Here is a 12,760-nt window from a genome sequence, read left to right as displayed (position 1 = left end):
AAAAAATGATAAAATAACAGCCTCATGCAAAGCATTCTGGGAACCAAAATTAGAAAAAAACTGAAAAGGGTTTAAGTGGATTTCTGGTTCCCAGAATGCTATGCATGAGGAGGTTATTTTATCGTTTTTTTTTCTGAAAAGATATAGAGATCTTTTAACTACAAAGATTGCACAAAATGGTACATTTTTCAAGTATCTCATTGTGAAGCTCAGACTCAAAGCTGTTTGGATCCCCTCTGATACCCTTGTGACACAACCTGTGATGATGCACTCATGTGTGGGCTACGGGTACAAAGGGTGGGAAGGACAGGAGATGGTAGGTTCGGTTTTCACCGTGTAATTAAATTGAATTAAAGAGAATACAGATCCAAGGGTGTCAGGACTGATTGGGGGGTGGTAGAGTTTGTCTGACAAATAATAGATTTAAGGGTTTTGCTTTGTCTATGACATATTCACAGAAAAGTAAAGTTAGATGAACTTCATAACTTTGCACCGTTGCGTACTCAAATAACAAAACACTTCTTTGTAATTACAGTAACAAAGACGGTATGTGCAGAACAGTGTGACGGGCGATGTTTCGGGCCGTACGTCAGTAACTGTTGTCATCGCGAGTGTGCTGGCGGCTGCTACGGACCCAAAGACACGGACTGCTTTGTACGTTTTTCTCTTCTTCTGCTCTCATTTTAAAGGTTTATTAAGTTTAAATAAGCACGGATGGTTGCAGTTTTATGAATTCTTTTATGATCCAGCACGGTTTTTGTTTGTCGTCAGGCTTGTACGAACTTCAATGACAGCGGGGCCTGCGTGACACAATGTCCTCAACCGTTCGTCTACAATCCAACAACCTTTCAGCTTGAGCTCAATCCCAAAGCCAAATACACGTACGGAGCTTTCTGCGTCAAGAAATGTCCACGTAAGTCAGGCTATTATTCATGCTGAATTAAACAGGTAAGGATCACAGAAGAATACATTTAAAAAGGCAACAAACTATGACCAAAAGATTGATTTAAAAAATGGTAATACTTTACATTAAGGTATCCTTTATGAAGCATTTATAAATGTGTTCATTAATGATTATTAAGTCATTTACAAATGCATTATAAAGCAGTTATAACTTATAACTATAAGACAATAATGAATCTGCTTTCGAGTCAAATAAAAATAAATAAATAGATTTATTTAGCATTTATAACATGAGTTAAAATGGCTCACTATTTGGAAGGTATTTAGTTAGATTCCCTTTTTATTTATGCAGTTATAACTGCTTATAATGTATTTGTAAATGATTTATTAATCATTAATGAACACATTTATAAATGCTTCATAAAGGGTGCCTTAATGTAAAGTGATACCAAAAAAATAATAAAATAAATTGTACTTTAATAAAATATTCTTTTATTATTCTTTTGTCAAGTAAATATGAAATACTAATCTGGATGTTATTATAATGTAAACATTATTAATGAAATAAAAATAATTTAATTGTAGTTTAATATATTTAAATTCTTATTTTTTAATTAAATAAATATGGAATTAAAAACCAAGAAGGTGTATTATAATATAAGGTCGTTTAGAATATTTTTAATTTATTAATATGAGTCGGCTTGTTCGACTTGATGCAGCGCCGCATGATCCGGCAGGCGACGACATCAAAGTGCCGAAAGAGTGATTTGAAAAACCATAAAATGTTTTCTTTCGAATCGCTTTCGTGGTACTTTGATGTCGTCGCCTGTCGGATCTTGCAGCGCCTCATCCAGTCGAACAAGCCTAATGAATCAGCCATGTTGAAATCACATGAACAGCGTGCCACATGACCCACAATTGAAGTTACACAAACGAATGTGTCTGAAACATTTCGAAAACTACACACAATGTCAAACAACTTGTTGTGGGCAATTTTACTTTAAAAATGGAATAAAATGACCTTTAACATTGTAAAGTACTAATAAAAAAAACATTTATGTTGTAAATGCAGATTGGGTGACATTTGATTTGATCCAAATAACTTTCTCAAGAAAACTTTTGTTTTTTTATGTCACAGATAACTTTGTGGTGGATCACAGCTCGTGCGTTCGCGCCTGTCCGAGCAACAAGATGGAAGTCGAGGAGAATCACATCAAGATGTGCATCCCGTGCACAGACATCTGTCCAAAAAGTAAAATACAAGGCTTTTGAATTTCAGGACGAGCATATAACCTCTAATGGTATTTTACAACATGTATGTTTGTGTTCAGTGTGTGATGGGATAGGGACCGGCAGTCTTCAAATGGCTCAAACTGTGGATTCCAGCAACATTGAGATGTTTGTCAACTGCACCAAGATCAACGGCAACCTCATCTTCCTCATCACAGGCATCAAAGGGTGAGAAGTGTTTAAAGTCTGTCAGGCCCTGAATGACTTTTTAGTTTCTCTTTGAACCTCTTTTTGCTATGAGAAGATGCTGTATGTGCATATCAATCCCGCTCGGAGAGGCAGTTTTTTGTAAGGGGTTCGGTTTTGAATTGTAAATTCACATCACGCAATTCATTAACTGTTGGTTTCTGCTTTGTTTGGTATAACAGAGACATGTATCATGGCATTGGAGCTCTGGACCCTGAGAAGCTAAATGTGTTTCGCACAGTCAGAGAGATCACAGGTAAGATGCGGCCACATGCAGATACACAAAAGATCCTTATTTTTCTTCATATTTTTTAGATATGATTTACTAGAATGATCTTGCCTGTTCTATAAACACCGTGCACTGTGCTTTACCTTTCCGTTTTCTTATATGCTCCTGTAAAGCTGCAAACAATGCATATTGTGAAAAGCGCTGTATAAATAAAATGGAATTGAATTGAATTTCCATTCTGTTTTTGTGTCTGTCAATATTGATTTGTGTGTGTCTAGGTTAGAAACGAATGAGCGTTTAGTCATGTGACAAGACTTTTATTACGTTAAAGTCTAGCGCAGGGATGGAGCAGATATTGTTGTTAATGTGGCCAAACGGAAAATACGCAATAAGAAAGAACCAAGAATGTTGCCGTGAGCCCAAGTTATTGAAGCAGTTTTTTATAAGATATTGCATTTCTACAGAAACTGCATTTCTTCGATTAACCATCAGTAGCTACAGACGTTCATCATAGTTTTTTACACTAACATGCACAAATCATTTTGTGAGATTTTGTCACGTTTTCTTAATTCCTTTCAAAGGTTACTTGAACATCCAGTCTTGGCCAGAGAACATGACCGACCTCGGTGTCTTTTCCAACCTTGTCACCATAGGAGGAAGAACTCTTTACAGGTAAAAACAGGTTTGACCTTCTATAACACGGTAGTGTGATTCACAAGCATATTAAATATTGATCTTGTTTGCATAATTTTTTTATGTTCAATGATTCTCCCTGATGTTTTAAGGTTTTAAAATCCAAATGTAGCAGCATGTGTGTCCGGGAAATTAAACCCATGGCAAACTTTTCTATACTCGCTGAGTTGCAGGAACGGCTTTTGAAAAGTTTATTTGTTTTGGTTGATACAAACATCACGTAGTATGAAGCGATTTGATGTTGATAATATATAATATATATGATAATACATCCTAATCGCTGTAAGTATCCTTTTTAATGACTTTGCCGTCATGTTTGTAAGCTATTTTAATTTTTTTGAAAACTAAAGAGCTGTTGTAACTAAGGATTGTAACTGAGAAAAGCACTTTAGCCCGCGATTTTGGGTTGTTACAAAATGTGCCGTATAAGTTTCTACAAGATATTTAGGACCGTCAGCAGTTTCTCTAGGGAACGATTTTGAAGTACTTGAAATACAAGGGGTCTAGTGGTGTAAAGAAGCTACTGTATATAACATCCTTTTAATCTCATATTAATTTTGTGTACACAGATAATTTACATAGATTTTCTTCAAAGAGAAGAGTTTTAGATAGTTTTGGGTTAACAGTCATTATATATTAATGACATTAAGAAAGTTAGAAAATATTAAAGTGAATGAAATTTTGAAGCATCTAGTGGGTTTGCGAACTGCCAAGCAATTTGTGAACGATCATAATTGAATATGGATTGCATTTGTCATGTAATAGATGTAGTTAACTTGTAGAGATACGAGTTTGATTCATAAGTCCCATAAAATGTACGTGTACAAAGGTACTGTCGTTCCGTCGGCCAAATATGAAAGGACTTTTTACCAAATGAATGATTTGAACACAGATTTCTTTAATGTGTTTTCTCAGTGGTATTTCTCTACTGGTCCTGAAACAGCGCTGGATCTCTTCACTGCAGTTTCAGTCTTTGAAAGAAATCAGCGCTGGAAACGTTTACATCACCAACAACAGTCAGCTGTGCTTCTACAACACGGTAAACTGGACCGGCCTGTTCCGCACCGGCACCCAGCGAGTCCTGATCAAAAACAACAGAGACCCCAGAGAGTGCAGTGAGTATCTTCTACAAAATTCTGTCCAATGAGAGATGAATCAGCCTGTGAAAATATCAAACAATAATTAAAATAAAACAATAAAGATAAACATTATATCATTTAAATATATATATCTCTATATATGTATATATGTACTGTATATATTTTTCTTTTGCATAATTCTGTCGATTGAGAGTTGAATTAGTCTGTGACAATGTCACAATAAAAAAACGTATTACCATTTAAAAAATAATATAAATAATTATATGTAAAACACTATAAAGAATAATAATTTAAAGAAATAAAGTATAAAAATAAGAATAAAAGTAAAAGTAAAAAAAAACGTATATACATCTTTAACTAATCTTAAATAAAATAAGCGTATGTTTAATTATTCTGTATGATCATCACAGAGCTCTGAAAATATACCAGTCTAATATGTCAGCCAGTTCTTGAATTTCAATATATTCAACCTTTAGGACATGCATTGAACATAAAAGCATTTTTGTACAAGACAATATACTGGACTATGAACAAATCGACTGTTCCCGGTTGAAGAAAGCGAGTGGTCGTGAGTGCAGACGTGTTGGTGAGTGTCTAATGAAGATGTTCAGACACTCAGAGAGTGTGACACGTCCCATAGTGCCGCACTGCCAGCCTGTGCTTGATGTAATTAGAGAGGTAATAAGTCTGTGGTGTGTGGGATCAATGGGGCTGTTAGCCGACTCGTTCATTGGCCTCTTTTCCACACTGATGATCGCGGCAGATTGATGCTCCTGGATTGTCCGGCGGCGCAAAACTGACTGCCACAATATTCCATTAGCTGCTGTTGACTGGAATGGACGTCCGGTCGACCAGTACATGAGTTTTGTTTGGAAATCACAGATGCAATGAAAGCATTGGTATTAATAGTATACAGGATATTTGAATAGACTCATTTAAAGCTGTAAACAATCTAAGCGGCCTTGAAAACTACTTCAAACTAGAAAATGACTAAATAAATAAAACATATTGTGTTTCTCTCAGTCAAGCAGAAGATGATGTGTGACCCGCTGTGTTCAGAAGAAGGCTGCTGGGGTCCAGGTGCAGACCAGTGTCTGTCATGTAAATACTTCAGCCGAGGGAAGACATGTGTAAAATCCTGTAATCTATATGATGGGTGAGTAAGAGAAAGATGGCAAACGGACATCAAACCGGAGACAATGTTCAGTATGTTTATGTGACTCTGCCTGTGAAAAATTAAGGGCCGTTTACACGAGACCGTTTTCAACTAAAAACACGTCCGTAACCGTTTCAGACTGTGCTTTCAACGGTTCGGCGGGATGGTGGAAAAGCGCTCTTAGTCAGCTGTTCTGTACAAAATACAATTGGCTTGCTTTTTAAATGTACGCTAGCTTAGCATAAACACGACGTTATCTCTTGTTGGTTTGGAATGCTGACATAGTTAATGTTAAACGTATTTTTGATGTTGAAAAAGCACTTCCTCAAAATTCCAATGTCTGTATTTCATGTAGGGCGGATGACCACGGTTTTTAGAGCGTTTCTAAAGTTCTGTAAACTGTTGGGTATTCTCGCAGCTCCTGCAGGATTTTTATCAAGACTATCTATCATTTAGAGTGCAGTTATCTCTATACTCTTTGTAAACACAATCGTGGAAAAATATCTTCCTCTGGGATATAAAAGGGAATGAAAGGGATGGGTTTCATCGAAAAGTTTCGCTGTGACCGGCCGACTGTGCTGCACTGGCCAAAATCCAACTAATTGTTCTTTGGACTATTTTAAGTAAACTCATTGCCGTCTGTATGTGACAAAAAGGAAACTCTCATCTGACAACAAATTAACATTCTTGTCTATTGGGACCTTCAGAGAAAAGAGGGTTTTGGTTGGCTCTGCTATTCTGGTGTGGTCATTAAACAAAGGAAACTCCCAGCTCTGACCGGCATCTGAATAAGATTCCCAATGGGGAAAAAATGTAATTTAGTTCCAAACAATGATCAGCTGTGGGGGAGTGTCTCGATCTTAGAGAGGCGAACAAGGCTCTCATTACAGTCAATCAAACGGGATTTAAATCACTTGCTATTGTGTTGAGTCTATCAATGGGGCCGTGACCAAAATCTCAGTTCCCGCTCACTGAGAAGAGACCAGCTGCATATATTTTCATTCCGAATCCGAAATGGATTAAAAGTCTGTTATTAATTTGAATTTTTTTATTGTATGACTTAGATTTATGGAATGCAAGTTGTTGTTTTGGCATTGAGCAAAGACCTTAAAAAAAGATTTACTTCCATTGTAGATAAATGAAATCATCCATCCATCCATCCATCTAAATTAACAATCTAAACCAAACTTGCTAGAAAAACCTTTGACTAGAAAGATCTTTGACAAAAATGTATTTGAAGTGTAATTGGATGTTTTAGTTTGTCGTATGTCCTGTTTGTTTACATAGGGATGGGGGAGTTATGACCTACACTTCAGCCAGCCACCAGGGATTGATCCAATATCTTTAGCTTCACTTTTCAGGACATGTGCAGCACGACGGGTATTGTGGCGGTGATTAAAAACACACCCCAGTGGGTGTCGTCTTAGGCCTCGGATGGTGGTTGTCGGATGATGAAACAAACAAAAGAAGAGTTTATTTGCCAAACCTCCGTTTTTATACATAAATCATGAGTTTATTGTATTATCTTTTCGTTGTGTTTTTTTAGTTTATATTATTTAATCAAAACAACCTGACTGCAGTTTGATTGATAAAAATTGGAATGTACAACTGAAATAATTGAAATATCTTTTTTTGCAAATGAATGTTTATATAGTGTCCATTGAAATGGGGCCTAAATAACAAAATTTTCTTAAAATGTCTTGACTGATTTTACTGTTTAATTCTGTTCTTTCTGATCAAATATATGAGTTCATGTATTTTGTTCATGTAGTCCAGCAATTTCACATTTTTTGCATAGTGACATGCAGTGGGAGGTAAAAACTGTTGTGATATAATTTTGAAACTCATTTAATTTTACAAGTTAAATATGCGGCCAATTTTTTGAAAAAGTTTAAAGGGTCTAAAAAAAGTTATCGATGAATATTAAGCGAACTGTACGCTATAAATCCAAGTCTTTCACATGAGTGGTGTAAATGCTTTGCATGTTGCTATGGTAACGATGTCACAACCACATTCCTCACCTTCAATTCATCTTCATCATGAGAAACTTCAGGCTGCGCTCCTTTTCACAGGAGCACTTATGCCCGATTTCTGATTTTTGAAGATCTAAGCGGGCCTTTGATCCCAACTCTGTTATTTACTAGACATCATCTTTTCTGTGCGAATCTCGCTCTGAAACACGGGCTGATGGGAATGAAGGCAGGGCTTGTTTTGATGGTTGTGCGGGGCAGCTCCTCATCCGTGTCTTCCGCAATCTAAACCACCATCTGCTCAGACGGAATAAAAAAAGAGGACAGTTTGTTCTTTCCTCTCAGACCAGTGCGGAGAAAGATTTTTCCAATTAAAATGCCATTATTTCTTCATGGATCTTATTCTGGCGACTGGCGTATTAGCCAAGTTCTCTGCAATGTGTGAAAACCGTGTCTGTGGTTCAGTTGGCCGCAGTTCAAGAAGACTTGGAGACAAAACAGAAGCTGCTGTATGTGTTGGCGTTGACAGAACGCATCACCTGCTTTGGATGAACGTGTCGGATTGATTTGCATGTGCAAATAAGTACTAAAGGATTACTAACCTACAATATGAGAAAGTTTTATAATGTTTAAGTAATACTGTAAAATACTATTATAATTCTGTTTTTATGATTAAATCTTTGTCCTCTGTGTATCAAGCTAACAAAGAACTTTTCCTTTTAGAGATGTTCGAGAGTTTGCCAACGGTTCTGTGTGTGTGGAGTGTGATGGCCAGTGTGAGAAGTCCAAGGAAAATATTCTCACCTGTCGTGGCCCAGTAAGTCAACCAAAGTTTTTAAATATACTTCCATCCTGTTAAGCCCCACCTACCAGCTGATCCAGCCAATGAAAGACACTTTTAACAAGGGATGATGTTGGACGGTATAGGACTTTTTTTGTAAAGTAGATTTGCTGAAGAATTCACATCCGGTGGTTTTAAATCAGGAAAGGATTTAACCTGTCTGTCCATGTCAATTCCCAAAGTGCTTTGCAAAAAGTGATGTCCGAGGGGTACAATATTTGCTTATAATGCCCACTCATGTCATATTAAACAGTGGTACGAATCGGAGTGTGGTACGAAATCCAAACACACTAAACATTTAAGTGCAAAATTATTAAACCGCAGCATATCAAAGAATATTTATATTATTTTAAATGATTCAATGATTTACAAAAACAGCATAGCTAAACAAAAGCTGTGCACGAAATGAAGTCAACATTAACTACAATTGTATCTGTTAATAATAGTTGTTGATATTTGTCCATACTGTATACATAGGTATGTGTTTAGGTAAAATAATAGTCTGTAAATATGTATTACCGTATATTATGTATTTTGGAGGTGATCGCTTGATACTGTAGAAGACAAAGTTTTGATGCTATAGCAGTTAATCCTATTAAAAGAAATCGTAGGCCACTTGACTTTTAATATATATCATGTGTATATATTACTTTTTCAATTTGTTATTTGATCCTTTCTTTTCATGATATAGGGTCCAGACCACTGTGCAAAGTGTTTGCATCTGAAAGACGGGCCCAACTGTGTGGAGAAATGCCCCGACGGTCTTCAGGGAGCAAACAGCTTCATCTTCAAATATGCTGAGACCAACAATGAGTGTCACCCATGCCACCCCAACTGCACTCAGGGGTAGGAGTGTGCTTGTGTGTAACTGCCCAATGGGTAACAAATATAAGTTTAGTTCCATGCTCCTGCAGTGTCATCTCTCTCAGATCTGAGGCAGATCATGCACATGGCAACAGCTTGGTCGTTAGAAGTTATTTACTTCACCAGAGGGCTTAAGCTTTATCTTGATAATCATGACAGTAAATATTGTTTTCTGGATTGTTTTACTTCATTTTACTTTACATTTATCTGTGTTGAAGGTGTACTGGACCCCGGATCCAAGATTGCATCGGGATGGCAGACAGGTAAGAAACATTTTGTGTTATTTCATCTTGGCACACATATATATATATATATATATATGCTTTTTCATTTTATCATTTATTTTTTATGTTGTTATAAAATATAATATATAATTATTTGGTCAATGTTTTATTTGATTTTAATTAACAGAAGCATTTTCAAAGTTTAAATCTTAGTAAACTATGCTAAACTTGTTTTAAATATTGAGATTTGATCAAGACACTGGTTTTAATTTTAATATAAATTAGTCTTGTTTCATTGCATATGTTAATTTCTGATAGCTAAGAATTAATGAACTGAACACAAGCAAAACTGAACACATCAAAGCGTATTTCATCCAACCAGTTTTTACTGTCCAACGCAGTTTGTTTTCAAGTTGAGGATATTTTCTTATCTTGAAAAACTAGTGAAGTTATTTTTATCATTGAGTAGGTTTTAAATTGCGATAACTAAGTGTTATGGTTTGGAACGCATGCATATTTTGGCAAAGTAAGTTCAGTCCTCTAAAGTAAAAGTAACAGATGTTTGTAAGGGAAAAACAGTACAAGTTTTATGCCCAAATGCAAATTGTAGTTTTATTAAATACATTTATACCGAGTTAAAGTTATGTCTATATAATGAAGTTCTACGAAGACATGTTTCCTTCATAAAAGGAAACATTATATTTTTCAATCAAAACATATGGCAATTACAAAATCTTTTTGTAAAAATGAAACATTGTATCTGTTTTAGTGTAACGTGATGTGCATGTGTTTCTTCAGGACTCCTCTGATAGCGGCTGGTGTGATTGGAGGGATGTTCGTTGCAGTAATCGTGGCGCTGGGTTTTGCCATTTGTTTCCGTCGCAAAAGCATCAAGAAGAAACGCGCCTTGCGACGTTTTCTAGAAACAGAGGTAAAAATCTCACAGTGGATTTCAAACCTTCATGTTGCATACTTTTATAAACACTTTTTTATGAAGCCTGAAAACTGAAGTTGGTGTGTTGTCACATTTATGACGTCTACAGCGAGTCTCGGTTTCCATTTAAAAGTTAAAAGTGCCTCTTTCACTTCAAATAGAATAATACATAACATTTATAGACACTTAAAAGGAAATGTATGCAACTACTTGAAAATGTTCTACTGTGTGTATGTGAGCATTTTATATAAAGTTTAGGTCAATATTGGGAAACTGCAGGGCTATGTTGTGTGAGGAAAGAAAGGGAATGTCAAGCCGACAAATTGATTTACTCTGTTAGAAGATTTTGGATTATTGCAGAAAAATCGAACAGAATTATTTTCTGGTAAAAGAAATAAAATGCAATGAAAGATAACAGTGTGGAGAATGATACAAATAATATATATATATATATATATATATATATATATATATATCACAACCAATTTCATAATAATAATAGAAATAATAATAATTATAAAATATGGTGTTACAAGATGCATTTCTTTATCAGTATTTAAGAGAGGGTGATAAACGGGTGAAATGCTGCAGAGACAGTAGACGTGAATTGTTGAGCAGCCAACACGCTTAAAAATGTGCCACCTGTATGGAAGTGTGTCAGGAAAGCTGAACTTGGAGGACTATATCATACGTGCAGCAGTGTTTGTATTCAGTAGCCATGAAGCCACGAAGAGTCGTGGAGGTTAAGAGAAGTACTTTGTGGTGAATACAGGATGAGATGGTTTGTGTGAGGACTGACACCTGAATATGCCCATTTGAGGGCAAAGGGTCGAGAAATTATGAAATGAACTGAATTTGGTTCTGTACTTTTCAACAGTTGGTGGAGCCATTGACTCCCAGCGGTGCAGCACCCAACCAGGCTCAACTTCGTATACTGAAGGAAATGGAGCTCAAGAGGGTCAAGATTCTGGGAACTGGAGCCTTCGGCACGGTCTACAAGGTAACAGTCATGCTTTATTACGTGTTACGTTTATTTATTGATGTTTTAGATTTGCATTTGGGTACTGATGTCTTCTGATGTCTTTCCAAGGGAATCTGGGTTCCAGAAGGAGAAACTGTGAAGATACCAGTGGCCATTAAGATACTCAATGAAACCACGGGCCCGAAAGCTAATGTGGAGTTTATGGACGTGAGTAATTATCGCATTTAATAAACAGGCACCTAAAGACCAAGGCATGGAATGTAAATCCGTGTTTTTCGTCCTGCAAATGTTTTTAGGATATTTGTGGTGGTGTACTAGACCTTTCTAGAAATGTCTATCTTTGTCCTGTAGGAGGCGCTGATCATGGCCAGCATCGAGCATCCCCATCTGGCACGTCTGTTGGGTGTCTGTTTGAGTCCCACCATTCAGCTGGTCACTCAGCTCATGCCCCACGGCTGTCTGCTGGACTACGTACACGAGCACCAGGAGAACATCGGCTCACAGCTGCTGCTCAACTGGTGCGTGCAGATCGCCAAGGTAAGAGTCATTTGGAACATGCGTGTCTTTGATGCTGCACTTTGAAGTAGACACTGGACCTGCTCTTGGTCTCAGGGTGCCTGATATACTACACCTGATTTTCATCAGACCCGTGTCTGGACGCACAAACCTGCAGGCTGATGAACCCACAACTCAGTAGGGTTCCAGATCACATAGAAGGACGTTCTTTAAAGAACTTAAAAAAGAGAAGGTCTCAAGCGGCAATCAATCCAACCTGTGCCTTACAGTTTTTTTAGGAATGGTTTACACAAAATGTTTAATTCTCTTGCAATTTACTCAACCTCATGTCATCAAAGGTGTACAGGTCTTAGTCTCTGGACGCAAAAAAAGGATATACATACTGTTTATACGTCTTAAAATGTTGACGGTCCAAAATAGAAGTAATCCAAATGACACCTTTCTAAACTGAAACCAAATCATTGAATGTAGATGTGGCAACAACTTCAAACCTCTTAAGTTCTTACAGTCACTATTTTTTCCTATAATTTTTCTTCAAGACATAGACAAGGACCAGTGAGGTTTTACATTTCATCATCTTTGAATTTACTTCTTGTTTTGGTTTCAGTTTTGCTAAATAAACCAAAAATATCAATCACTTCCTTACATACCTGTAGGTTTGCTTCAGAAGACATTTATTAGCCAACTTGAATAATTTGGGGTATTTAAACATGGTTGTATATGCTTTTTTGAGCCTTAACATTTTGGAATCTTAACCTCTTTTTATATTTAAAAATATATAAATATTTGTAATTATGTATATTTATATTTTTCAAAATGAAATGATATGTATCTGTATAGATCAATTAATATTTATTAATAATAATTAAATA

The 12,760-nt window shown here is 36.3% G+C and overlaps 1 protein-coding gene across 1 annotated transcript in view; it reads left to right on the top strand.

The window, feature by feature from the left end:
* The window catches only part of LOC306898023 (receptor tyrosine-protein kinase erbB-4-like), a gene marked incomplete at both ends in the record, with an annotated part of 102,100 nt that overhangs the window by 75,408 nt on the left and 13,932 nt on the right, over positions 1–12,760 (top strand). Inside the window, 15 exons of the mRNA XM_079463231.1 lie at positions 536–654; positions 772–913; positions 2,042–2,155; positions 2,235–2,361; positions 2,562–2,635; positions 3,190–3,280; positions 4,217–4,416; positions 5,425–5,557; positions 8,251–8,344; positions 9,060–9,214; positions 9,451–9,495; positions 10,255–10,387; positions 11,268–11,390; positions 11,481–11,579; positions 11,724–11,909. Of these exons, the coding sequence (XP_079319357.1) occupies positions 536–654; positions 772–913; positions 2,042–2,155; positions 2,235–2,361; positions 2,562–2,635; positions 3,190–3,280; positions 4,217–4,416; positions 5,425–5,557; positions 8,251–8,344; positions 9,060–9,214; positions 9,451–9,495; positions 10,255–10,387; positions 11,268–11,390; positions 11,481–11,579; positions 11,724–11,909 (1,835 nt within the window). The remainder of the gene's footprint in view (positions 1–535; positions 655–771; positions 914–2,041; positions 2,156–2,234; positions 2,362–2,561; positions 2,636–3,189; positions 3,281–4,216; positions 4,417–5,424; positions 5,558–8,250; positions 8,345–9,059; positions 9,215–9,450; positions 9,496–10,254; positions 10,388–11,267; positions 11,391–11,480; positions 11,580–11,723; positions 11,910–12,760) is intronic.

This window comes from Barbatula barbatula (assembly GCF_947034865.1).
Source record: "Barbatula barbatula genome assembly, chromosome: 8".
Classification (NCBI taxonomy): Eukaryota; Metazoa; Chordata; class Actinopteri; order Cypriniformes; family Nemacheilidae; genus Barbatula; species Barbatula barbatula.
Note: the sequence above shows the minus strand (reverse complement) of the source record. Positions and strands in the feature narration are given on the sequence as shown.